Raw genomic sequence first — 27,773 nt, 5'->3', positions numbered from 1 at the left:
AGGATTTATGTGGTAAGCTTGTTTTTATGTTTCTCCATTGCACTTAAGGTTAATATTGCATTATCGTATAGCCTACGCTGAACAGCATAGCAAGTCCCAGTTCCAGTTCTTTCTTTTGGGAAGTTACAGGTAAAGACGTTTTCATCCTTAGTATACCTTTAATGTCATTGGATGTTAAATTGTTGAACCTAGAAGAATTAGTCATTTGTAGCTGATGAATAACATGAATAACATAAGGCAACTTATTTTGCAGTGTGAGTTGAATATCGTTTAGTTTATTTTGTATAACTTTTTAATGATCTTTTTTCTAGCAGAGAACAGAGTGTCGAAAGCAGTGGTGGTAATATCGATAAGCATACATTGTCCTTTGGTTGACACCATCGAGAAGATCTGTACAGATCGTGCACATCTGTCGCAGAGTCACATTCTGTACAGGCATTTACAGAATGTCACAGGTCATTTAAAAACGCGTAGACAGCATGTCTTCACACTGGGGAGCAAACAGGAGCACTCAGAAAAAACCCACACGGCCACAGGGAGGACATACAAACTGCAGTGAGAATAAAACGGGTTTGATGTAAACAGTAGGTGCACCGACATTGTTCTTCCTGCTTTTCAACAGGGAATCAGCCTTTACCGTACATGTGTGATTAATGCTTAGCATCGCAGTTCTTTAAAATAATGGTATTAATGCATATATTTCATATGTTCATTATTTTCTAAAAATATCCATTAAAAATGTTCCACCTTTCATTTAAAAGGTGAAAAGAGATAAGAGAGAAAAATAAGTTGCTTATACACAGATAATCAGGGGATTTGTTATAATAATAATAGTAGGAAGAAGAAGAATTGCTTACACTTACATAGCACTTTTCTGGACACTCCACTCAAAGCTCAAAGCTCTTTACAAGTAATGGGGATCCCCTCCACCACCACCAGTGTGCAGCCCCACCTGGATTATGAGAGGGCAGATTAAAGATAAATGTTATTGTCCCCTAGGGGAAACGTTTTATGGACACACATTGTTTCTATACATCTGAATACATTTCAAAACATATCATATCTTTTGCACATGGGTAACTTATTACAAAAATGTCACAACATATTACACATACATAGTTTGTTACAGAATAACAACAGTTTATACTGAAACAATTGCATTTACCATCGCCATTTATTTGTATTAACTGCTTTAATAGCTAAGTGAACAAATGGATATTTGTATCTATTTGATCTTAGGGGCCATGAAATGTTCTCCAGAGGGAAGAAGTTGATATTCAGGATTTAAAAATATGAAAAGGATTTTCTAGAATTTTTTATGATTTGATTCAATTTTGATTTGATTATGACTTGTTCAAAAATTGTCTGCAAGGAGGAGAGCTGTTTCACTCCCATAACCTTCATTGCTCTTTGGGCAAGACAGGTGATTTTTTTATCCTAATGGGACTGATAAATGACCAAACCACACACTTACACCATATCTAATAAAGCACTCAAGAGGAGCTTTTTTTTCTGTCCAACTCCAAACACTCTTAATCTTTGCAAAAAAAAATACAAATGTTGCTGTACTCTGGAGCAAAAACAAGTCTGACTTGGACTGAGTAGTCTAGCTCAGGTTGTTGTTTATGTATATCCCTAAACACTTACTGTACATGAACTTACCTACTGTAGGTACTAGGTTCCTCGTGAATCACTACATTAGAAGGGTTAACAACAGCATTCAGATCGTAAACCATTTCTTTAGTTTTTTTCACATTCAAAGTTACCTTTGCTTAGTCACACAAACCTATGCATTTCTGACATACAGTATGCACAGATGAACAGCTTCCTCTATACCATACATTACACCAAGCACAGCTTGTATCATCTGAAAATTTAACAATATAGTTGCCTCAACTATTACTTGCACATTCATTCGTATATAGTGTGAAAATAATTGATGGACTCACACAGCCCTCTAATAAATTGTATATCAGAGAGAGTTACTTTCTGATACTATTATTGCAAATCACTTGATTGTCATTAAAATGGCATTCATAATGAAAGTTTGTGAAGTCAAGCCCCGTTTCTGTAACTTCTGTATCTTCTAAAATGTTGTTACAGAGTTAGGATGTAAGATTCCATTCTGAAATGTGATTCTGATTCATTTTTGGAGCATCACTAGAACTGATTTTTTAAAAACTTTTCTGAAAATGTTTAAATAATGAAATGTCATCGTTTCAACACATTGATTGAACACAAAAAGTGCAAAACATACTGCATATAGACACAGAAATACCATGAAATAAAAGGTGACATTTTGTACTTTTACCTCATATTCATCTTTTCATCTCGACTCCAAATGACTTGGGTATACAGCAAAATTAGCAATTCTGACTTCACTCTCCCAGTTCCAATGTAGGGAACTATATATTGCTGAAAATTCTAGGGATCAATAGCTGTATTAAAAATATGGAATGTATTAAAAAGAGGTTCAGTAGTAGATAGATTTTGTACTTCAATCAAATGACTGTCTTCAGGCTTCCTGAAAATATTGAGCTCATATGCCTGAATACTTAATCAATCAACATATTTCATTTTTTCTCTTCGGTTTGTGCTGATATTTACATTTTTTGTTACTCTTACAAGTCTTCAGTATCCATATTTTGAAGAAAATATTAAGTTTGAAAACAGACATTCATTTCCACAAAATAGGGCACCACCGCAAGGAGCTGTGTACACTAGACAACCTGTTGTTCTTCAGACAGTCTAATTGCATTTTACAATGTTTATTCACTTGTTGTTTTTTCATTTCACAGAAAATCTAAGATGAGCTTCCAACTCTCTGACAAGGAACTTGAAGATCTTTTTCAGAATCTCAGCTTTGATTATTCATACTTAGAATATGATCCCAGCACCTCCCCCTGCCCCGATCCTCTGTTTGAGCTCAGCGGAGGTGCCGTGGTCGCCATCTTGTCCACAGTGTTTGTCTTGAGTGTTGTGGGGAACATCTCTGTGCTGCTGGTGTTGGCTACCATGAGGAACCGCAGAAGCTGCCTTGATGTCTGCCTGCTGAACTTGGCTGCCAGCGACCTGCTCTCCTCTCTGTCTCTGCCCATCATGGCCCTTGCTGTGGACTCTGAGTGGATTTTTGGAGACTTTCTGTGCAAAGCCGTCTCTGTACTGCTGGATCTGAAAGAGTACACTGCAAGCCTACTTTTACTCTTCATCCATGCCGGCATCGTCAAGCCAATGAACAGGGTGGCTCTCTGCTTAATGGCCTGGCTGGTTGGGACCTTTCTTGCTTCGCCAGCTGCACTTTTCCACAAAGTCTCCATGTCATCGAACGAGACTCTCGTCTGCCATGAACACGACCACCCTGCAGGCCTGGAAGCACTCTGGCTTCCCTTCCACATGTTCAGATATGCAGTCGGTTCGGCTGTCCCTCTGCTGCTCCTCCTCATCTGGGCAGCATCACGTGGCCGCTCTGCAACCAGCAGTCAAAACGCTAGGAAAGAGAAACATGTCGTCTTTTTGGTGACGCTGGGATTTATTATGTTTCGGAGTCCATATAATATTTGTGCCTTTATTAAAACTTTAATAGGAGCAGAAATATTGGATAAGACATGTAAGATCTGGCAAGAGATTATGACTGCTTCTAACATCACCATGATACTCAGCTTATCACACTGCTGTATCAACCCTGTTCTTTATGTCTCATCCTGGAGGAAATTCAGAGAACACTTCCTTAAGATTCTTACAAAACAGCCCAAGGGCCATGTAACTGCTGTTTCATAACTTAACATCATAATGGCTGGTGTCAGGAGCTTTTGTCACTTAATACCTGTATCTTGCTCTCCTTAGAATTAATCCTTTGACAATTTAGACCTTTCGCCTTTACTGGTATTGTTGTCAGACTGCAAGAAAAAAAAAGTATTGTTCTATTGTGGGTAGAAAAGTGATGTGAAATATATTTTAAAAAAATCTAACATCAAATTGAAATAGTGAGCAATTAAAGGGCTTCAATAAAAAATAATAATAAGAAGAAGAAGAATAGAGCTATAAAATAGTCTTTTATTTTGCAAATAAATATTTAGTATTTTCGGTTGACATTAAAATGTTAGCTTGCATAAATAATAACCAATAACTATACTGAATAAGCATTAGTGGTAAATTTATATCAATTACACAGTAAGAACTGTAATCTTTATAATATGATATAAGATATGTAGTCAAATTTTACAGAACAAATCTTGACTTCCAATTTGTCAATTAAATATATAAATTGTGTGGAATTTCACAGCACAAAATGTCCGTAGCTGATGTATATATTGTACTCTATATAACATTGGATTAATGAAATATATAATTGCACATAAATATTCCACACAGGACATTTGGAAACTAAATACTAAACATGAAAGCGTGATAAACCTAATTACATATGATAAGGTTTTCTGTAATTAAACATTTACTACATACATTCCACAAGGGAGTGTTTTCACATTTATATTGAAGATCAAATAAACCAGATCAAAGGAGCGTGTTCAATAACTGTTAAGTGTAAAATTAAAATTGAAAAAAAGACGTTCTAAGAATGATTAAACATTACTGTTCCTCGTGTGCTCTGATGCGTCTGGTTCAATTATTAGCAGCGGGAAAGATCGTGGCTGAGACGGGGTTGTGGACAGCTTTCTCCAGCAGGTGGCAGCAAATCCAAGGGTTGAGGTCGATAAACGCTCAACTGGGAAAAGAACTGGAAGGCTGCGCAGAGTCAGCTCCTACAAACTAAGGATGGGAACATGGGATCTAAAAGAATACTTATAGGCGATTACTCGAGTTCATGTCCTTTTCTTTTAAATTGAAACAGGCAGTGTTTTAGATACATCTTTGTAACAAATATGTGTATCTGCCAGGCATGGATTGTTGGGAAATTGTTCATGTTTTGACTATTTTGTTGATTTTCTTTAAACTGCACTACCTTGCACATCTACAGTAAAGGTAGACATATTAGAATGGAAAATGTTTAGACAAAAACACACGTGAACTTTGGAAATATCATACGCAGTGATCTTTGTTTAAGAGAAGAAAGAAAACACAACATTTTGGCCGTGGAGCCTTCTTCGGGTGTCACCTGAAGAAGGCTCCACGGCCGAAACATTATGTTTTCTCTCTTCTCTTTTCAGCATAGAATAAACCTGTTACTTGTTCCTTTGCAGACTACGCTTGCTGACGCAGCTACCCACCTGATCTTTGTTTAATATTCACCTTCTTGCTTATGGCAACGTGTGCTCTAGCTGAACACCAGTGTCAAGGTCTCCCAGACCCTACATGGTTTCAGGAGAAAGTGCGTGTCGTTCTGTTATTCCCTTCCTGAAGGAGCAGAGGCTACAGTGACGGCCCGTTGTGTGCGCTTACCTTAATTTTCCATCATGGAGGAGAAGTGCGCGTCGTTCCCTTTGTGCTCTGGCATGGCTGACGGCTCTCCAGCGTCTGCACAGTGTCAGAGCCAACAGGTTCAATGCCTGTGTCTTGGATAAGGTGTTTATCTGGGATGATCTCATTGTTCCATGCTGTTGGCCAGCGTTCTCCCGAGTCCTGGTGCAATTCTGCTCAAGGGCAGCGGCGTGTTCCCAGATTGAGGAGATCAGGGTTGATGCGTACAGTAGAGTAGCAGAGTTTATTGCCATGTGCACACATACAATAGAACTCTTATTCACCCTGATATCTCGGGATGTACACAGTACACTGACAACACCACACAATGTAGACAGTACATTGCAATATAATAAATAGTAACAACAGGAACAATAAATATGATGGTAGTCCATACAAATAGTGCAGAGTGCAGATGTGTATTGACTCTGAGGCACTGCAGATAGCTGTTGAGGATGTGCACTGCAGTGGGATAGAAGCTGTTCTTGAGTCTAGTGGCCTGTGCTTTAACAGTGTGGTACCACTGGCCAGAGAGCAGGGATGGCTGGGATCCTGAAGGATGGATTGGGCGATTGAGCCTTATTGTGACAGAGGATGATGTGAATCTCACCGATTGATGGTCAATCACATCCTATGATCCTCTGTGCTGTTACCACAGCCCTTTGTAGTGCATCTCTGTCATGAGTGGTAGTACTGCTGTACCACACAGTGATGCCACTAGTGAGAACGCTTTCTAAGGTGCTGTGGAAAAAGTTCATGAGTAGCTGCTTCCCCAAACCACATTTCTTTAAGCACCGCAGAAAGTGCAGGTGCTGTTGTGCCTTCTTCAGACTGGCTTCAGTGTTGTGAGACCAAGCCAAGTCGGTGGAGATGTGCAGACTGAGGGACCTGAAGCAGCTGACAGTTTCCATTGGGTACAGTAGGTTGTTGTTGGCAGGGCAGCCGGTAAGCTCCCTTACAGCTTGCATGGGTCTGTGGTCATGCTGGGGCAGAATGTTTGCCCCCAGAGGGAGCTGCCACAGGGCTGGTGTAGGTTTCAGAGCTCTGGGTATGATGTGTATCGCTTTATTCAACTGCACAGCCAAGGCCTTGACACAGTGCACAGAGAATCAACAGACGAGAGACAGGGGCAGCGGTTTGCAGCACTGATCGCTCATCAGATTACCGTTACCAGGTCGTTACTGCAAGATACTGTATCAGAGCCGCTCTGAGTTCGACCGTTTCACAGATCTGCTCTATATAGGGCCTGAATGGCAGGCTTTTATCCAGGATAACCCCATCATGTTGGAGTGTGGTCATAGCTCACAGAAACAACTCAGAAGCGGAAATCAAGGTAGCTGTACGATTGGTCAGGAGGAAGGCGATTGCGGTGGTTTTGGAGGGATAGGTCAGGGTCTCCGGTGAGGAACATACCCCCTAAAAACCTTACGTCAACTCTTAACATTTTGGTAATGTTTCCTGTGCAGCAAAGACTCTATCATCTGTACATATGAATTTAGGAAGCCATATACATGGCAGGTCGGGTAAACTATACTTAAAGACGTTCAGGTAGGTAGGTGTCAGCGTGCGTAGGCTGCAAAGGAACAGCTGAAACGTTGTGTCTCTTTTCTTTTCCTTTCAGCATGGATTTAACTTTTACCTGTTCTTTTGCATACTGTACACGGTCGAATAACAACTGTCGTGAGTCTTGAGATTTTCTGTTGACGCGGAACACCGGCTTCTAGAGAGGCTTAGAGCGCAACAGGTTGTTCGCAGAAGCTAAAATCAGTGGGAAATTCCTCTTGGTGACCCGCAATTGAGAGTCAATACTTTCACAAGCAAGTCAGGGACCATCCGCTCAGCAGTTTGAATAGGGATTTGAATCTGTTACTGGAGAGCAAGTGATTGTTTCACTCGAAATTCCGCGTGTCTGTAGGGTTACTTTTTTTTAATCTCCCCTCACTGCACGAACAGTGAAGCAAGCTGGCGCTGTGGCTTTAAGAGGCTCGGCACTACTCATTCCTAATTTGGTTATCAGCCCGCCTCAAAATTAAAGTTCAGCCCTCTCGAAGCGAGCGTGTGTGTCCGTGTAGGGGAGATAATAGAGCTGGAGAAGGGCAGGGTCTGGGTTGCTGATATTGTGCAGTAGCTCTGAAATATTTTTCAACTTGTTTGCATGCTTTGTTAGTGACATAAGACTTGAAAATCGCAGAGCTTTACGAATAAACAAGTTCTGCCTTCTAGGAAGATGGCTTCAGTGGAAACCTGTGCAAACAGTGGAGACGATCTATAGGAATTGAAACCTTCTTTCCTGGTGAACTTTTCAAACTACACAAAGCGCAGAGGAAACGCGCAAGGGTGAGAAGACAGATTAATACAGCCGAGGAAGGTTTATTCATCTCTAGATGTTTCATCGGTAAGAAATCAAAAGATTTTTGGAAGCTGAAAAAGATAAAATCCCGGATTTTTTTAAGTGCTTGGCTTGCAACGATGACGCTGTAAAGCTGAGTGAAATGCGTCCGGCACAATTCATTTCTGCAAGAAGGGATATCTCAACTTTGAACGCTTATTTGCGTCGCTTTTCTTTTTAAATACAAACTGCATAATATACGAAGTGCCGCATGCATCGCTGCCCCATGCCAGACGGAAGTGATTTGAGGTCTGTTTTGGAAAGCTGCGAGAAAAGCCGCTGATAACCGGTGCAGAATGCTGGTGTTAGAATTGCGTAACGCTACAGGCGGACAAACTTTAAAAACACCAACAGGCGTCGAGGGGAACACTGCGCTGTGACTGTGTCAGAAGTCGACCGGACCCCGTAAATATCTCCCCCCCTCCCTTCCCCAACTCCCCACCCCAGAATGAGTGAAGACGTCGAAGGAATATCACTTTCGGTGCCGTCTTTCTGGCCTTCTCCTGACGCAGAGGATGAGCCGAGGAATCCTGCTCGCTCCCTTGGGGACTGTAGGACCGGCCGCGCCGGTCTGGTCCCCGCCGCCGGCACTTTCTGGCGAGACCCTACGTCCGGCGGCGGGGCAGGTGCCGGGGCCGGGGCCGGGGCGGGCGCCCTGAGCTGCCCCGCTGACGGCGGGGGTCTGTTATCGGTCGGGAAGCGCCACAGCAGGGCGATCACCGTGGCATATGTGATCAACAGCGAAGTGAGCCAGACGCACGCCGCCGAGAACATGGCCCTCCAGTGCCTGAGAGACGCCTGTGACGGCGTGGGCAGCAAGCTGGTGACCGTGCACTTCGGCAAGCTCGACTTCGGGGAGACGGCTGTGCTGGATCACTTTTACAACGCAGGTAGGCAGTGGTCCGTCTGTTGGTTAGACCGCCGAGGATGCTCGTAAGGATTTGACATGTGTTAACTTGTTGGGGTTTTTTTTCCCCTGCCAGGGAGTTGAATCATTCCGTTTCAGGTCAAGTGCTTTTTTTTGACAGTATTTTGTCGTCCGCCCTGGGCAGTAATTCTCCCGAGCGACGTGAATGTCGTGCTGGACGCTCAGCAGGGTCTGTAGGGTCATTAAACTAATTAGCAGCTTCGCCCGTGTTCGGTCTCATTCAGTGGGTCTGTGTCGTAAATGCACTTTAACACCAGGTGAAAGGGAAATGCATGATCCATTTTACCGAAGAGTGACAGTCGATCAGTGCTATTTTTAAAGCACTGAAGTGGTTATTTTGTCATGGTAAAAGTCAATTAGTTAGTAATGTATAATACGTTCTATTTTTTACCAAGCAATGTATCGTGCAGTAATATACTGTATTTAAATTTCTCCCATTGCCTTTAATTTAAAATCTAATCCTTAATGTTAAAAGGTTTTTTAAAAATATTTTGAGAATACTCTGAAATGGTAATAAACAGGAATGAATGTTTTAGCAATTAAATACTAAATGCTTACAGTATGTGAGAAAATGTGAGCAATTTAAATGTTTTTTTTTAATTTTAAACTTTTGCATGCACAGGGATACATTGACAACAGGGAGTTGAAAAGTAGAAACTGTAGCCTTGCATAAATGTTGACTGTATGTCAGAAACTGGATAGTGGAAGTGTAAGACATTCAGTAGCAGAAATTAATGATCAAATAACAGATGAAAAATTACTTTTCAGGAGTGGCAGAAACATTCAAATGTTTACGTGCTGCAATTAGACATAACGCATCTAGCTGAAAATAAGTCTTTATATTTAGTTGAATGCTTTCGTTTGTCCTTTCCTGCGCATGATTTCATTTGCCTCTTCTTCAGTATTTTCAGTTTTGTATACGTACTTTATACATTTTAATAAATGATGGTACGTCAGGTTTATTTAAAAGTCACTGAGAAAATACTGTAGGAGTATATTATTTACACACATCATAAGCTAAATAAGTTGTCCCTTGTACTTAAGTTGATTTAAGTGAATATTCGTCAAAACCATAACTAGATATTATTACTGTAGTACTTCATCTTTTTCAGTATATGTGAGTACTTTAGTATTTCAGTATAAGAGAATGAGTTGAGGAGAGGTTGCTTGGACACCGAATGACAGTACCGTTCACGTTCATAGATAAAGCTACCAAAGTTAACTGGTTCAGGATCTCTGCACAACGGTGCAGTGAATACCTGCTAAGATGCAGCAGGTCAGTCTGGTGGGATGATTTAATGAGTTGCATTCTGTCCACTTTCGACAGACTGACAGATCTAGATTTTGCTGTGCGGAAACTGAGGATGTCCGGCCATGGGGACTTTCACTTTCTCATTCAATAGGACAGGGTGGCAGGCTGGCACAGTGTTTAGCAATGATGACTGGCAGCGCTGGGGCTCTGGTTTCAATTCTGAACCCGTGGCGCTGTCTGTGTGGAGTCTGTATGTTCTCCCGATGTTCCTTCAGCTGCTCTGGCTTCCTCCCACAGTCCAAAGACCTGCTGGTGGGATAATCTGTTTCTGGGAGAATTAGCCCTGGTGTGAGTGTGTGCATGCTTGTGTCTGTGTGTGTGTGTGTCCTGTGATGGACTGACGTCCCGTCCGGGGTGTATCCTGCCTTGTGCCCGTTGCTTGCTGGGATAGGTTCTGGCTCCCCTGTGATCCTGAATTGGGTGAAGTGGTTGGAAAAGGGAAGGATGGAATTAAAGAGGATTTGCCAGACGAAGATAGTCTAATACTGAAGCTCCCAGTCCAATCCAGTGCATGATTTATGTACTCGCAGTTCTTGAAAGGTTTTACTATCGTCATTATTTAATCTGCATGGATAGGCCTTGGCACCCCTGCAACCCTGTATTGCATAAAGCGGTTAGGAAATTCTGTAGAGGGATGTAATTAAAAGGTAGACTGTATCAAAGAGTTTCACAGGGATGGATTCAAGGTCTACTGTTTGACTGACTACCCCTGTGTGTTGGCTGTGAACTCCCTTCTGTCTCCTCTCTCTACTCAAGCCGCACCTCCAGTCGTGCCAAGAGAATCCTCTCGGACCCCCCTCACCCAGCTTCTCCCTTCTGGAAAGCATTTCAAATCCTCTCTCAAGGACTGCCTGCTTCAACCTCAGCTTCTTTCCCACTGCCATACGAGCTCTGAATTCACGTTGAGCTCTGAATTCCACTGTAAAACTTACGCTGCTACACGGAAAGTTGTTCACATATGTATGTGACGATGTTTGTCTGTCTTCTGTCCTATTTAAATTTGTACTGTATGTGTTGTATGTATGTCTCATTTGTGTTCTTGCTGTACCGATAGCAAATTCCACCAACTATTGTTGTGTGGCAACAAAGAATAATCTAAGAGTCTGCATTAGACACACACTGAAAATCAAAGATTTGCCCTCTCCTTTTCTTTTTGTCAAAGATATTTTTAAATCTTTAAAAAGAAAACGCACCTTTGCGTCCTCGGCATTAATGCAGAGGTATTAAACCTCTCTCGGTGAACCAAACAGGATAAACCTCTAACCTATTGTGCAACCCGCCACTCCATCACCTCCTGTGTCTATTAGACAAATTGCAAATTTATTGCAAATGTGGAAAAGCAAATTGACATAAGTGCAGAGAAAACCAAGAGACGCCACATGTTTAAAGGGAATCTCTGGTGTGTGGAATTCTAGAGGACTGAAGAGCTTCCAGTAAAATCTGGTACTCAAGGCAGCTGCAGCCAGACTTGCGGTCCACAGTTTAAAGAGCTTCAGACACATATAACAGGTATCATGTGTATCATTCAGGGCAAGGCTGTGTAATGTTTCATAGCCGTTCAGGGACGCCAAATATGTAAATGTAGTGGCTCTCTGAAGGCACCAGTTCTGTAGGGTTTGGGCATTTACTGAGACAATTATTAATTGTAGCAGTAAATCACAAAGTTGATTCTTGCGATGGCTTTAGAATCCAACCATGCGACATAACTCAAACAACGCACACACACAGGTACTAATACACGAGGATACATTTATTAATACATAGAATATGCATATAAACCTAACAGATCTTATCGAGAGGGTTATCAGAATACAAAAGGTATATATTCAATCAGTTACGAAGAGTTACATATATCAAAAGGACATACGTTCAGGATATCATTCATTTAGACCGTTTCATAAATGAACTTGGTTATAACTTCTACATTAGATACTCAAAACAAGTACATAACTCTTAGGAATTAAATTGATATCAACTGGTTTGGATAACAATTGAATTCTCGAGCTGTAATGCATTGAAGTTGAATACTCATCCAATTTCTGGGGATTCAGATCTCCTGCGGGCACAAAGAAACAGTTGCAGGCTTGTTGCTGTCCAATCCGCGCTCTCTGGCTCGGTGCCAGGCTGTGCTGTGCGGCTTGCGACGGTGCGCTGCTGATGCTCACTGACCGGCTAGTTAGTGTTGGCTTTAACTAGCAAACTTTGTGCACAGGAGAAAATATGACTGTGGGTCCCAGCAAGTCAGGAAGAGGACCGGTTCGTTCCTGATGAAGAGCTAGTTCTGAATAGTGATTCAGCTGTCCACAGTTCCGACCTGTTCACGAGGCCTGCTGCTGGTTACTCTCTGGCAACCTCCGCTCTAGACTCTTAGAACAAAGGAAAGTTCTGGCACTCGGACACACTGGCCGTTCCGTGGTTGTCCGGGCTGAGTCTCAGGATGGTCAGGAGGCGCGCTGCGAGAATGTCCTGCCCTTGGGAGCTTTCTGCTCCTGGGCCGTCCTGCCCTGGAATTCTCCTTTGAATTCCCTTTAGAACAGTCCACAGAATTCTCCTGAATCCCTTCTGAATTTCACTGAATCTTGTTGAATCTCCCCTTCTGAATCTCTCTGAATCTTTTGAATCTCTGTGTTGCCTGTTTTTACCTGGAGGAACTTCAGCTCGTTCATTGGCTGAAAGTTTCACGGGCATCAGAGACCCACGTGGGTTACTGGGCCCTACCAGTCCCTGATTGGTTGATCAAGGTGAGATATGAGTCACTTACTCCTGACACTTACAGTAGGAATGCAGTCCAGATGTCCATCTGGCACTCCCTAGACAGATAGGCGCCAATGGATGACCATTGATCATGATAGCCAGGCTTAGCTAAGTGCATCCCCCTTTGGGAGCTGTCCTAGGAAACCTTATCAGCCTGCATGAATAGCTTCTCTGTGGCTGCACCACAGAGATGAACAGAGAAATGGGGCCTCATTTGGGAAGGCTCAGAACACTTAATTCTGTCTTATTATTAAGCCTCACCGCTACAGCTGTTATAATCAATAGGATGGAAGGACCTGCACCAAACCCGGTTCTGGTGGGAAAGATCATTTCCCTTCTATTTGTAGAATACACATCTTCTGTATTTCCCTTACTGTTGCCTCAGGAAGCCATGTTGTGTCAGTTGTATTTATTGCAGGGTAGGTTTGATTACCACAGGTGTCAGCGGTTCCCACAGGAGAAAGGTGAGGCCAGGTGGTACCTTCTCTCCTCCACACCGAGCTCTCTCTCAGCTGGATAGAGGTACTAGTTTGTGAGCTGGCGATGTTGTTAGTGTAGCTTAACTACACTCCAGTATTTGTCTGTGGCTCGGTGGTTCAGCTGTGAGGCAACCTTGCATTTATTTTTTTCTCTGTCGATTACCAACAGCTCTCAAGGGCCCTAACGCGTGAGATTTTTCTTCGAAAATTGCGCTTTGCATGCTACTTCTGTTAATGGTTTCTTTTACCGGCGTGCAAAAAAGCAGCTAGTGGAATTACGAGTTTGTACAAAAGTTTCAAAATTACACGTTCATTACTTCCTTTTTTTTCTTAGTCATCCCAGACTTGATGCGAATGTGTGAGGTTTTTAGACCAAGGCGTGAGACCCTGAGACTTATTCCCAAGGCATGACCCGAGAGTAGTGTGAGTTCGTACCGTCGCTGCTGCTGGCTGGCAAATGATCTTGCGGCGTATCGCTACAAGAGCAGAATTTCAGCAAGGATTCTTTGTGCGCATTTTGTCACACCTGCCTGGCCTGTGTACAACTGTGGGAAACCAAGATGTGTTTTACATTGCTCTTCATCCCAGTCTCAGCGCCTGGACTACAGTAAAAAACAGCATGCACTGTCCCTTGTGAATCAGCATTCTGGAATATACAGAGAAACTTCATTTACAGCAGTAAGAGCTCTAAAAGGATAAGCTTTTCGTCTTATATTAAGACTGCTGTTCATGCTTGAAAGATCGCCCAAAATCTAAACCCTCTTTTCCTATATATGGGGAGAGAACAAATGCAAATCAGGATTACGAGGGATTCTTCCCTTTTCATATTGATTTTAATACTGATTACCAATATGTTTGTGCTATAAAGAATGCCTTTTAATCAAGACTTTAACTTGCGAGTTTCACAAAACAGATTTCGAAAGAGGTCAAATAGTTTGTACCCGAATCGCAGGTGTGTCAGTCACAGAACCAGCAAAATTACACTGTTCCCCTTGAATAGAAAATCAAGATGACCTACATCAGGAAAGAGGAGCAGTGGTCACAAGTCAAAGCTCACTGGCTACAAAAACTACAAAACAAGAGCCTCAGAAATGAACATAAAACAGAATCTACATCTTCGTGATCCAGTGTCAACAAAAACTGTACGTCGTAAGCTTCACAGAGCTGATGTTTGCGGTAGGGCTGCCATTTGTAAACTTCCTCTAAGCAAGGCCGGTGCACAGCAATGCAGAATCTGGTGTAATGAGCGCATAACATGGAGAGTTGTCTGGATGTCTTTTAGCCTTTGTCCTCTGTCTGAATGGGTTCAGATGCCTTCAACCCACGCAGCGTTTCCAGCAGTTAAACAGTGCTGGTGGGTCTGTTCTGGCATGGGCAGCTATGCCCTGGAAGTAATCGGGTCCCATTATTGCTCTGCATGATAGTCATATCCAGGAAATATGAAGCCATTTTAGGTGACCTGGTGCACCCTATGATGCAATCGTTGTTTCCTCAAGATATTCCCATATTCCAAGAAAATAATGCCCCATACATGCTGCTGAACAGATTCAAGAGTGCTTTCACGAACACCAGGATGAAGTCAAACACCTTCCATGGCCTCCCCAATCACCAGATCTAAACGTTATTGCGGAACCTGCGTATTCCTCGAAAAGTCTTACCTTATTGAACTTTTATGAGAAAGTTTGGAAAATAAGTTGCTAAAGTTGATTTCCACCTCCTTCATTTTACCCTCTTGATGATTGGTCCAGTATCTCACTAGGAACAGTTCAGAACTTGTATAACACGACTGAAAGAAGGATTGGAGCCGTTCTGTATGGAAAGAGTGGTCCAAGTCACTATGAGTCAGAAAATAATTATTCATTATCTTGCTTGTTGTTCCCATCATTTTGTCCACCCTCTGTAGATTGTGCAAAATAATTTAATTAGGCATTTAAGTATTGAATGCGTTTAAACTTTTATTGTCCGACTCATTTTCTCCACAAAATATAGCATGGACGCTAGGTGAACGACACTTAATTCTGTTTTACATTGGCATTGTTTTTTAGTAGTTCCAATAAATTTGTCATGATCTTCCTCTTCCAAAATATTGATAGGGTAATTATTTTTAACTTTCCCCCAGGATAGCTGATGGCAGTGCCATCCAGTGCAACATGCAGCCTGAGACTGCCTTACTCGGTGACCACAATACAATAGTACATGAGATCTAAAGCATTGGAGAATGGCCAGGATGCAGCTCTTGCTGCAAGCTTACAGGTGTCTAGCAAGAGACAGGAGCCGCTGCTGTACAGGAAGCTCAGGATATCCTGTCCAGATCCTGCCAATTGTACACTGCCCTGTGTATTCGCAGGCATAGCTGGCTGATATATCTGGGGCCCAGACCATGGCTCTGTGGCCCACCTGTGCTCTGAATGGACATGTTTATTTTTAAAGCCACTCGGGAGACCCTTTTCATTGGCTTCTTTTGCAGATATCTTTATTCTGTAACTTTTTTGGAACCACATGAAACAAAAACCTTTTCAAGAATGATTTGAAAACAAGCTTACCGAATGCGTCCTTTTGACGATGGCCAACAGTCAAGCGTGCAAGAAGGATTGAATCGATAAGTTGTATCGATACCCTTTCTCCTCAAAAATGGAATTTTAACAGAACGAGTTTCCTTTTCTGTACTCGTATCACGTATGACTCACTAACTCTGTGCGTTATTGAATTGTCTCCTTCCGGTGTCTAGAACACTGGTACAATGCCATGTGACACTGGGTAGTTTAACATGCATGACCAGTTAATTAGAAGGCACCCTGCAGCAAGTGCAACTGGATGTTATAAAAGGAAGGATGAGCCTTTAATTACTTCCTGCTTTGGGGAAAAAAAGGGTAACCAAGCCTTGATTATGAATTTGATTTTGCATGTTGTGACAAAGAATATAACAGTATTGTTGAGGGAACTTGAGGGTCCGTGTAGAAAAATATGGCTCGAAACCTTGCACCACATACCAAATACCTTATTGAAAGTAACTGTTTCTAGTTACTGTGCAACACTGCTGCCCTGCTGTAATTATTATCATGTTAGCAGTATTGCACAGTAATCCAGTGTTTTATTGCCTTGTTATTCCCTGCTCATTACTCATTGGTAAACTAATGTCATTGATAACTGATTTCATGCTTACAAATAATCATCCCGGCATGACATTAAACCCATCTAGCTGGTTTGGTTGCTCATAGCTAACTGATCTGGGGAGCTCCACTAGTCCTTTTTTTTTTTAAATAAGCCAGCATATCAGGTTCAGTAGCATGCATGGGTGTTTTATTTCTGTTTGTCTCAGCTTTTTGTGTGACAGAGTGCCCCACCTCAGTATTAAATGCTTTTCTAATTACCTTCTTCTTGAGTTCTCTGGTGTGCGTTTCACTGCCGAAGAGCTCCACTGGGTTAAGGTTGGGACGTTTTCTCGAATCTGGTCTCCTCATCGTCTTCTCGGTTCCAAAACTAAAAAGGCTTTATTTTCATGAAGATGCATGCTCAAACACACCCTTTTAGCTTGTACAGTACAGCGCACCCCTCATTGCGTGAGCCTAGGAAAGCCCATTTCTGTACGCAGTTCTTTAGACATAGATGAAGATCTTGTGTTGTACAGTTCTTATCTGGCTGCTGACATTTAGTAGCATGCACAGATTACATCCTTTGTTTGTACTCAGCTCCAACCATTATTTTATAGGGATTTGTTTCCTGCCTTTTCCCTTAGTTCCTATCTACATATTTGCTTAATCGATTAGAATCACCATTGTTCTTCTACCTAATTTTGCATTGATTTATCTCTCCTGTAGTCCCAGAGCTATTTCCTTTGAGATAAGACATCAAAGACCTGGTAGGAGCTGTGGTCATTTTATGCTTCCTGGTTTTTGCAGTATGATCTCTTGCTTGCAGTAAGCAGCTTTTTCCAATAAAATTGCCTAAGAAAGCCCTAAAAGGATTTTTTTTTGTGAAAGATGATCCAGAATTTCTTCTTGTTCTTAAAAATTATTTTCACAAATACCATCGGCTAGTATTTAGTATTTTAGTATTTAGTACCATTGGCTTGTATTGTTTTCTGTTAGATAGGAACATAAAATCTTAATCAGCTTGTGGATAGCATTATCAACATCCACAGCACAAGAGTGTTGCAGCATATAATGCGGGTTCAGAGAATCAGCCACTTAACCTCGACACATAATGGATTTGTAACTTCAGATTGTTTTTTAGTTTCATTTTTCTCGTGTGGTATGGATTCAATTTTATAAAGTAATACAGTAGTCAAAAAAAAAGACTACACTACAATACTGTCTTCCTGTGTTGTGTAGGATACCTATTATAACCTTTATAGTCCTCCAGATGTAGCTAAACAAGGTCAACTTGCTGTTTTTTTTAAATTACATTTTGTCTTGTTTATAGTACATATTGCTGACATAACAGGTGGTTGTTTATTGCTAAAAATATAGAAAAGCATAAATACAAGGGCACTCATGGTACCTGAATTTAAATCATAATACTGGTTTTTCTTCTATGTTTTTCATTGTTTTTTGTTGTGGAACATTTATATTAATAAAACTCATTTTATTTATATTAATAAATGAAACCAGTGGAATATTTAATGTGTTTATTAGTTTCTGTCCTCTTGCTAGGGTGAAACAAAAAAAGGCTTTTTCTGTGAGGTTCTTGTTTGAACTTAATTATTCATTCTTAAACCAATTTTAAGCAGCATTCAGAAACTGTCATACATTTGGTGCATTAACAGTATTCGAAAAGTAGCCTACTGTTAATGCAAGAAATCGATTGGAGAGTAAGGGAAATGGTGTGGGGATGCAGTAGCGTACAAGAACATATAATAATCAAAGAAGATCAGGCACATTTAAGTTCTTAAATTAAGTAGATTTGTATGGTGGTGAATTTTATGTCTAAAATTTAGATTGAAAAAAGCTAACCAGCAAAGCATACTGTATTTCAAAGTGAACCATCTGGCCCTTTGATCTTCTAATAATTGATCAATAATGCTAAAAACATTCAAACCTGGTATGTGTACTTTTTTAAAAAATCATGTTTTCCCAGACTTTGTTTTATGTGAGCTATTGGACTAAAAGACTTTTTTTTACGTAACAGGATGTATTTATAAGCTGTTAGGAATTAAAACATTATCTGGGATGATAATAGTTGTCTTATCATAGTTGTCTTAGGACTAAAACCTATAACAACAGGGTAGCAGGCTGTCCACTCTTTGGACATAAAGAATTTCACCCCAGAAAAAGCTCCAAAAATATGAATGCTCTTACTTTCAAATGGATTATTAAAAGGAATTTGAAGTCGCACGTGGCTCCTTTATCATTGAGCAAGTGAGTGCATGTTGCTTGAACAGTAAACACCAAAGCTGCATTTTGTTCTGAAACCTGCCCTTATATTCAACTCCTAGAATCAACCAAAATGGTATTTTATGCTTTGCCTGCCATCTGTTCTCTAACTGTGCTATCCAGTACAGGGTCGCGGAGGAGCAAGAGCCCATTCCAGCAAGCAGTGAGCACAAGGCAGGATGCACACCTGTCCGCACACCTGTCCGCACACACCGACACCAGGGCCAGTTTTCCCAGAAGCCAGTTAACCCTCCAGTATGTCTCTGGACTGTGGGAGGAAACTGGAGCACCAGGCAGAAACCCACACGCACGCAGGGAGAACATGCAGACTCTGCAGGTCCCACCCCAGGACCCCAGCACTGTGCCATACCCTACCGGTTTATCCTGCTGTTCTTAATTCATGAGGGTAAATCGACAAGAACAGTGAATTTGTGAATTATCCGCCAAATAACCTCACTCCAGTTTTATTTGACAGCATAGTTCCCTGGTACATCCACCACCTCTCAAGGGTAGAGATGCCCTCAGAATGTAGTAGTGTTTCATTCTGAGCCTTCCCCCCCACCCCACGGCTGCTCAGCTCATGCTGTCATTACTCAAATACCCATCTTGCAGGAGCCCCTTAAATTGTTTTGGGATGGTGTTTGGGTGTGTTGAGTGACGTCTTCCTCCCAAACGTGTCGTAGCTCTGGGGCTATTTGGGTGGCCCAAGCAGCAGAGGGGATGGCTTGTAGCTCAACCCCTGTTGGGGTCAGCCTGGGTCCCGTTACTAGCTGACTGCGACCGGGAGTCTCCGAGGGCCATCTCGCCGTTGGAGCAGTGCCATCCAGGGTTAAGTAGGGATTAGTGGGCCAGGGCTCCCCTGGCTCTTCCCAGGTGTTTGCAAACAAGCAGTGATGTCATTCCGGGACGTGCTGTTCTTTCAGTCAGCACTAAACCTGCCTTTCGGACTTGTAGCATGTCGGGGACAGGGTCAAAGGCCAGGGGAGCTTGTCCCCATGTGCTTATTCTCCCTGAGCAGTTCTGGGGTGATTCTAGATTGGTATTAATAGAAAAGGAGAAAAAAAATGTTGGAATGTGATAGCCGGCATGTTAGGAAGTCCAGCCGGGATTGAAATATTTATTGGACACATACATTTATGTACATACATTTCTATAGTTATTGCCTAACACATTTATTTGCTGATGTTATATCAAGTACCTTTAATTCCAAAGACATGAAAGACCCATTGGATGTACAATATATTTAGATACTTTTCAGCAATGCCTTTTAGATTTATTTGGAATTTGACATCGAAAAGGCTTTCGTACTTTATACTTTAAGGTGTATAGCCCAGTGGTTTTGAATCATTGGCTTCACGAGGGTCTTTACAATGCTTTTGCTAAGGATTTTAATATTGGCTCCTTTTTATACCAACCACCTGTTTTTAGCACCACTTTTGGTCTGTTAGTATTTTGAAATCTCACCGAGGCCTTTAGACCTCGGACTGTTGTTTCAGTTTCATTCCACAGAACAATGTAAGATTCCTGGGGAGGTGGGAGGGAAAGGGGTGGGGGAATCGCACGTATATATCAAAAAGAGTCTTGAGGCTCAGGAACTAAACCGAGAGGAATCGAGATACCAGGATCACTGTATGTCAGACTCGGAAAATATTCCAAAGTTATAATGTCAGGAGTATAGATCACCAATTCTGAAGTTAATTGTAATTCAGAACTATATCAAGAAATTAAGAATTTGAGTGCAAAAGTAGTAGTAGGTTTAAATGAGAGACTTTTGGAGAGCCCACGTAGACTGGGGAAAGTCCTATAGGAACACCAGCAGGAGAAGTTGAAAAGATAGAATTGGTTAATAACAGCTTTTCTCCTTGGTGAGAGAACCATAACGGACTCTGGCTAAAATATGTTGCAGTTGGATTTATACTTTGAAACTGTGTAGGTCTGGTCCAGTTCAAAAGATAAACAATGTCAGAAAGGCAGAGCTTACAACAAGTAAAATTGCAATCGATATAGACACGGAATCGGTGGCTAACAGTTTTAAAAATGATTCTGTTTGAAGAATATAACACTCTGAGTTAAGAGCAAGTAAAACAGAAGCTGAAAACTGCATTCCAACAGGTTCAACAATTCAATTCAGACTGTAGTATTTCCTGAGGAACACGACACGCCACCCGTCACTACAGAGCAGCACTCATTAAATAGGTCAAATGTAACAGAAAAGGACACTTTTTACATATTTTACAGGCAATAGTTCCGGGTAAAAGGATATTAAAAAGGCCCGGGGAGATAGGCAAAGAAATATTGGGTTATAAAGGTTCAGTACTACAACTGGTTAGGTTATTTCAGTACTGCAGCTGCAGTCATTAAGGATTAAGTCAGATGCGTTCAGGACAGTCATGGGCAACGTCTACGTTGGGAACAGAAATAGATGGGGAAGTAGATAATGTCTGATATGAGTATTTAAATCAGGTGTTCATTATTACATCCTTTTAATTGCCAGTAGCTACATTTAAAGTCCACAGAGAACATCTCTGCTCTTTTTTGTTTCTCACACGCATATGAAATAGTACTGAGGTGTGAGATTTCAGCATGTCAAGCTTTGCAATTTCGAATGCGCAAGACCAGTGACATCTTAACAACACCTTAAATTTTAATACATCAAATAAAAGACCATTTCCGAATAATTATTTTCCAGAGGTTTCAAAATAAGCATTATATAAACTTGTGATTCGTACAGTATGTAAATCAATCACAAATCATGGTTTCAGACATTTTTCATTCATTTTAGATTACTCTGGAAATGTTGATTTTTGAATGTTGTTGAAGTGAAAGAGTAGCCTGTGAAAATGGTTCAGCATTTGGCAAAGTGATAATGCAAAGTTGGTACATCACCTCACTTTATAGTGAGCAAGCATATAGGCTCTTACATCCTTAGAAAAACATGTGCAGCAAACGGATAATCCTTTGTGCTAATGAGCACATTCTCAGAGGAACATCCCATTTCCTATAGGAGGCTGAACTCTTAGGTACACTATTTGTTCTGGTGTGCTAAAATTCCTTTAATTATTTGCTGAGACCAGGGACATTCTTTCTTGAGAAACAGGAGGTAAATGAGAGAGCATGCAAAAATGTTGGTAAGCATGCAATTTAAGTGCATTCTGAAAAGTCCTGTAATTTATTCTTTTAATCTATACCATGCAAGTGATAATGCTTTGTGTTTGGTTTTCGAAAATGCCCGTCCATAATCGGGGTCAGTGTTTTCTGGCACTGAAAACATATAACGATGGAAAGCTATGGAGCTCCATTCTGTTTAATGTAAACAGGTTGCAAACAGAGGGCCTATCAGCTGCAATACACACTCAGTCTCCTTAGAAGAAACCATTCTGTTTTGTTAAACACTAGGCTATTTTTATATATTGGTGCTTTCGCTGTATGCCTGTACCATTTGCAAGAAGCTGGATATTCAAAAAAAGGTTTTCGTAATAAAATGGTGGCTTGTTTCAGTTAGAAGGCACACTGTTTATGTATGTATGCTTTTTGTAGCAACATCGGTTTTGAAAAATGTTTCAATCTAAATAATTTCCCAACCCACATCTGTGAGCAATTCATAAAGCCTGTGTCTTGAGTAAGACTGTCTTATTCTGGGAGTTAATATCCTCAGTATTGAACTGGGAATCAGAGATTGCTGGCTCAAAACTTTAGAGATTTGAATGAATCACATGAATGAGTCCTGTTCCAATCAGTGCTCAGTTACTGTAGTTACAATCTCTGTAAGAGGAAAAAAGGAAAGGTACTTTTGCAGAGAGGCCAAAGAGAGAAATAAATAAAGCAGATTTTGGAAGTTATATATATATAAGTCATTTAGGGTAAACCCAACAGTATTGGTTGTGTCTGGCCCTTCTCATAATGAAACTGTTGTTTTACTGTGGGAGAGGGGTATGTAAGGCAAGGACGAGCTCAGACCATGGATAAAATTAGAGTCTGTCTATAAACAACTATTGCCAAGCATGAATAATTAGTTAACGTGTAAATATGTTGATTTAATAAAATATTGTAGCTGTGGGTTTAGATTGATAATGTTTTTTTTTCAGTTCTATGTGTTAAATTCTTTGACAAGTTCTGCAAGAGAGCTTTAAAAGAAACTCTCTACGGGTTATTTTCTGAGTTTTGTTGATGTGTACGGGTAAACACGTTTGCCAGAATAAGAATCTTAACATTTAGAACTTGGCGTTAAGCAAATTAATCTAAGAAGTACATTACGTGATTCATCTTGCTCGTTTTATCTTTTATTCAATTAACTTAGGGATTGGAGTATCTTGGAACATATTAAGGCATAGGATTGTGATAGTGGGGTGAAACAGATTAAACCATTATTAATTATGGCAAATGGGTTTGAATTAAAAACTATAAAGTCTGAAAAATTATCTGGTGCTTGAAATCACAACCTTCTGTTCACAATTTTATAATACTAAATTGTAATCTGCTGTGTATAGTTAATATACTGTGTGCAAAACAAAAGGTATTTCTCCTGATGTAGTGACAGTATAGCATTCCAGTCTTTCTGGTGGTTCTGTGATTCTCTGAGTTGTGCAGTATTTGGCATCTGTTTAGTTGGTTCCAAATATATTTCTTGACCTTGCATTTCAGATACTTTTACCCCTCTGACTGTGGCTTGAATCAGATTTTAGAAGGCCTTTGTTATAAAGTTGCGTAAACCATCTTCATCGAGAAGAAATAACTCGTTCTTTTACTTAAAGAGGAACTTCAAATGAAACAGAGCAAGAATTGATATTAATGTGGTTTATTTTTGCAGTACAGCTATAGCTTGTAGAGGAAACTGCTGCTTCACACTAGCTTTCTGAAAATGAAAGCTATAAAGCGAATGTCCTGCACTGCATTAAAATTTAAATAATGCCTTTTAATGATGGAATGAATTCTTCTCCACTCTGACAAATCCTCAAAACCTAGATTTTCTGTCTTCTGTCTCTGTAACATTTTATGAGTACGGTAGCTTAATTGTAACGTTAATTGTGTTGCGGTAGAGACATTTAAAGAAATGCATGAAGCTGGTTTTATTTGTAAGTGTATATATATCACTAATTAGTGCTCGAGCCTTCATGGTTGAATCTTGGCATTGTCACAGCTCGCAGAAGCGAACCAGGGCTGACAAGCTTGAAAGACACTAGCTTCAAGGTCTGTTCCCTGTAGCATTTTTTAAATTCTGATGTAAATCATGTTTCCTGTCTTACAAAATCTCAGTACTTAATGAGCTAATTCATGGTGTGCAAAGTCAGCATACCAATAAGGGGAACAAGGCAACGTTAGACTGCATTCATAAGAATTGTGCTGCTGATATTACGATTCCAATCTACAGTATTGTCTGGAAGCTTCGAGGGACTGTGTACAGTTTCCATGTTTACTTCAGTAACTTAAACTGATTCTGTTCAAAACCTTTTGGTCAGTAATACGAATACTGTGCTTCAGTTCTGAATCCCTAGTTATAGAACTCGCATCTGGATAAATTGTTTCTGCATTAATCAAGGTGGCTCCCTAATTTCTTAATCGATGTTTTAATTTTTTTTATTTAAGCTTTCAAATTCATACCACTGGTCTTGTATCTTGCAGACATCACTGATAACCAAACATACTTCAGATTCAGAAACCGTTAACCACTGTGATAAATTGTGTAAACAAAAATTGGCCCTGTCAACCAATGAGAGTTAATAAAGATCTTAAATTAATAGACTACAAATTGTGGCTAAATATAGCTGAGTCCTTGGTACAATGAAGAATATGCTGATTTCACTGTCAAATGTTGTTTCCCTTAGCCACAAAGAAGTTCAATAAGTGAACAACTGAATTATTCAATGACTTTTCCTTACCAACCATATTGGTGCCCATGGCAACAGCCCTAGTATGGACACTTTTGACATAAAGATTTCCTGGCTTTCTGAGTTCAATTAAGTGCACTGCAGAATTGAACACCTTAATTTTCTTCTAAGACAGAATCTACATTCACCACCTTACTGTCAGTACGTTTATCTAGGAAAAAAACACAGTGGGCATTTTCTAGTTTGTCACTATTAATTGAATGATAATAATGACGTTTTTTTTTTTTACAACTCTGTTGGCATCCACAACCATTTCACTTGTAGATTAAACTGGTAATCACACTGCTGTTTTCCTCAGCAGCGATTACAATCTCTTCAGCTCTGGGACAGTGGCAGTGATTGACACTGACATCATGGACACCCCCACACGAGGGGTCAGCAAGTATTACAGTAACTTGCTTCGATGGGGGTGAATAAAGATATAAGATGTGAGAAAGGGGTTAACTGATTTCTTTCTGCACAGAGACTTCTTGTGACACAAGATATCCCATGCTCAGGCACCTTTGAGTTATGGCAGGGATGGGAGTTAATTGATATGAAATTCCAAGTGCAAGCTAGAGACCCCCCTAACTAAGGAAAGATAAAGCCGACCATTAAAAGTGGTCAAGGTCTTGGGAATGTCCAAACACATGTGGCCCCCCCATTACCATGGTAACAAGTTGCGTCAGAAGCGGCTGAAATTTGCTATTTAAAACTGGAAGTTTTGTACCTGTATTCCGAAAAATACTTTGGTCTTATTGTTCCTTGCATGCAATAAACTCGATTGTTTAAACTTCATCTTGGGATCCAGAACTTATTTGTCTGTGACTACAAGAGAAAGCCGTATTGGGATCAGGTCACTCCTGGCGGCGTAGTGCCGGTGTCCCTAGAGCAAAGGTGCTTCAGTCCGACCTCTCCAGTAAACATCCCACGCTGTAAATTTGCAAGATTGTCCGAGTCCTTTCATGACACTAGGAGGCCAGTCAAGTAGGCAGGTTCTTAGTCATGTCTTGAAGCACACTATTGCAATATATTTTGGCTGGTGTATTGACCAATGTGCCATTTTTATTCATGAAATAAAATTCTGGTCGCCCGCTGCCTCCTGTTGACTGATTCCTGCTTTGGGTACTCGATCCCGACAGTCTCTTTTTCTGGTGGAACTTGGGGGGTTTGTCAGATTTCTCCCATCAGGGGAAGTTGCGCATGTAACTCTCACAAAGAGAAAGGACATTGACAAATGATCGTGGGATAGTTTCGTCTGTAAGATCTGAGAATTATTATTTAGAATGGTGTCAGTTTTGTTTTAAAAAAAAAACCCAGCAAGCTGCTAGTTCCCTTGGTAGTTCTGCATCGCTACATTTTATATCGTGTCACAGGAACAAGAAGTCAGCTGTCAGTGCTGTGCTGGCATTGCGTTTCGACTGTTTTCACATACAGATTTGCTGTTGGGGAAAAAAGCATGCAATGAGTGCACAGGCAGCGAAAAGTGCATCTAGACAACCAGTCAGATGCACCATCTGTTCAGGCTTTCCTGCAGCATCTATGCATTTTTTTATCAGAGAGAGGACGACATTTGCAAGCAAGTCCCAGAATCATGGTCCTGCTGAGGTCTGTGTGGGACTTTGGAGGATGCTGCACTGAGAGGAGTTACAGTGGTCCAGTCTTGCTGGAATTAAGGCAGCTATTGATATTTTAGCATCGAGTGGAGCACAGGCCTTAAGTTAACAATATTATGCAAAGCGAAGAAAGATACCCCTGTAATTAACTTACCACCCAGACAGCAGGTATTAGCTCGGAGAGGCCATCCTTACATTGAAGGAGTTCAAGCAGGGAGCTGCGTCAGCATTTGAGGCTGCAAAGGAACAAGTAAGGGTTTATTCCATGCTGTAAAGAGAAGAAAAGAAACACAACGTTTCGGCTGTGGAGCCTTCTTCAGTTAAACCTTTACTTGTTCCTTTGCAACCTTACATTGTCAGCTCTTCACAGACAGTACAATCCCCAGGCAGGAACTGCTGGGCAGTGAGACAGTAGCCAGGTTCTTCCATGAGTCTCCGTTCACAGTCAACGTCCATGATAGCTCTCATGGAAGACTGGTCACCAGTGTCCAGGAGGGACGTTGTTATCTCTGCTGTGGACATGGCAGTGTTACTGTCTAACGAAGAGTCTCAAAAACCAATACAGCTGTCAGGGCAGCGTCGGCACTCTGTACACCAGTGAGCTGCCTATGATGCCTCATGGCATCACCTTGGGCAGAGTTATAGAGCCAACGTGAGACCTTTTGTACTCCCAAGCTCATCAGACAAAACGTCCTCGGTTTTAAAGATCGTGCCTCCAGCTGGAACCTTTCTGTCCGAATTGCAGTTCTCAAAATCGGCCTTTGTCACCTACCGTCCCAGGCTCCTTTCGCTGCATCAGAAACGGCTCTGTCGCCTGCGGACAGTCACACCGCTGGGAGGACCTCTTGCTTCTCAGACGGATTCTCTGATTTATTGACTCTCTTTAACGAAAGAGCACTGCCATTTCCACTGGGACTGGCCAGCACTTACAGGGGAGAGCAAATCAAGAGGATGAAGCCAGCAGTCTTCCAGTTTACCTCTTCTATAGCCTTGTTTATAGCTAGTGTTCACGTTAACAAGCTTTGTTCATAGTTTTATCACCAAGGGAGAAGAATTCTCAGACTTATTGGAATCCATTGTTCACAAGCATATGAGATGTGCCTTATATTATTTCAAGAAAAGGAGTAATACTAGGAGAGTAATTTTCAGCTCCACAATGTAATTTTCAGCACAGTACAGAGAAGGATTGTTCTATGAAAGTCAGTCACTACCCAAGTGATCTAATTATGTTTAGCTGTAAAGATTTTATGTTGATCTAAAATATTGACTGTATAAAAATGCTTTAGAAATGTGTTCGGTTGTTAACAGACTCAGTGTGAGGAAATGGTTAGATTTTAGTTAACGTTTATGGTTCGGAGATCATTGTGTTGTTTTTCTGAGGTGCTGATTCCTGTGGTGTGAGGTAAGATGAGGTTTTTTTAAACACACCACTTGTTGTTTTTCTGTTTTTCCCTCAGTCGTTTTAAATAAAGTCTTTGTGATTTTGAACTTGCTACAGTATATGATCTTTTGACACATTTTGTGTGCTGCAGACTCTCAAAGTGCTGGTAACTGTTGGCAACAAAACTGAAGGACAAGGTTATTATGGATCATTAAATCTGATACAACAACTGTCAGCTTTAATGCTGATATGAAAAATACCTA

At 41.0% G+C, this 27,773-nt stretch overlaps 2 protein-coding genes across 2 annotated transcripts in view; both read left to right on the top strand.

Moving 5' to 3' along the window:
- On the top strand, window positions 1–4,601 carry LOC148840203 (C-X-C chemokine receptor type 2-like). Its single transcript, XM_088939249.1, has 2 exons — window positions 1–129; window positions 2,799–4,601. The coding sequence occupies exon 2, from the start codon at window positions 2,809–2,811 to the stop codon at window positions 3,775–3,777; it is 969 nt and encodes a 322-aa protein (XP_088795375.1). The 5' UTR covers window positions 1–129; window positions 2,799–2,808; the 3' UTR covers window positions 3,778–4,601.
- A 2,874-nt stretch (window positions 4,602–7,475) lies between these two features.
- The window catches only part of map3k5 (mitogen-activated protein kinase kinase kinase 5), a 77,295-nt gene continuing 56,997 nt past the window's right edge, over window positions 7,476–27,773 (top strand). Inside the window, exon 1 of the mRNA XM_088937449.1 lies at window positions 7,476–8,694. Within this exon, the coding sequence (XP_088793575.1) occupies window positions 8,253–8,694 (442 nt within the window). The 5' untranslated portion in view covers window positions 7,476–8,252. The remainder of the gene's footprint in view (window positions 8,695–27,773) is intronic.

The sequence above is a fragment of the Atractosteus spatula genome, chromosome 2 (assembly GCF_055471065.1).
Source record: "Atractosteus spatula isolate fAtrSpa1 chromosome 2, fAtrSpa1.hap1, whole genome shotgun sequence".
NCBI classification, from domain to species: domain Eukaryota; kingdom Metazoa; phylum Chordata; class Actinopteri; order Semionotiformes; family Lepisosteidae; genus Atractosteus; species Atractosteus spatula.
Note: the sequence above shows the minus strand (reverse complement) of the source record. Positions and strands in the feature narration are given on the sequence as shown.

Excerpts from the sequence above, each read along its gene's own strand:
- LOC148840203 (XM_088939249.1), top strand. The coding sequence starts at position 2,809 with ATGAGCTTCCAACTCTCTGACAAGGAACTTGAAGATCTTTTTCAGAAT.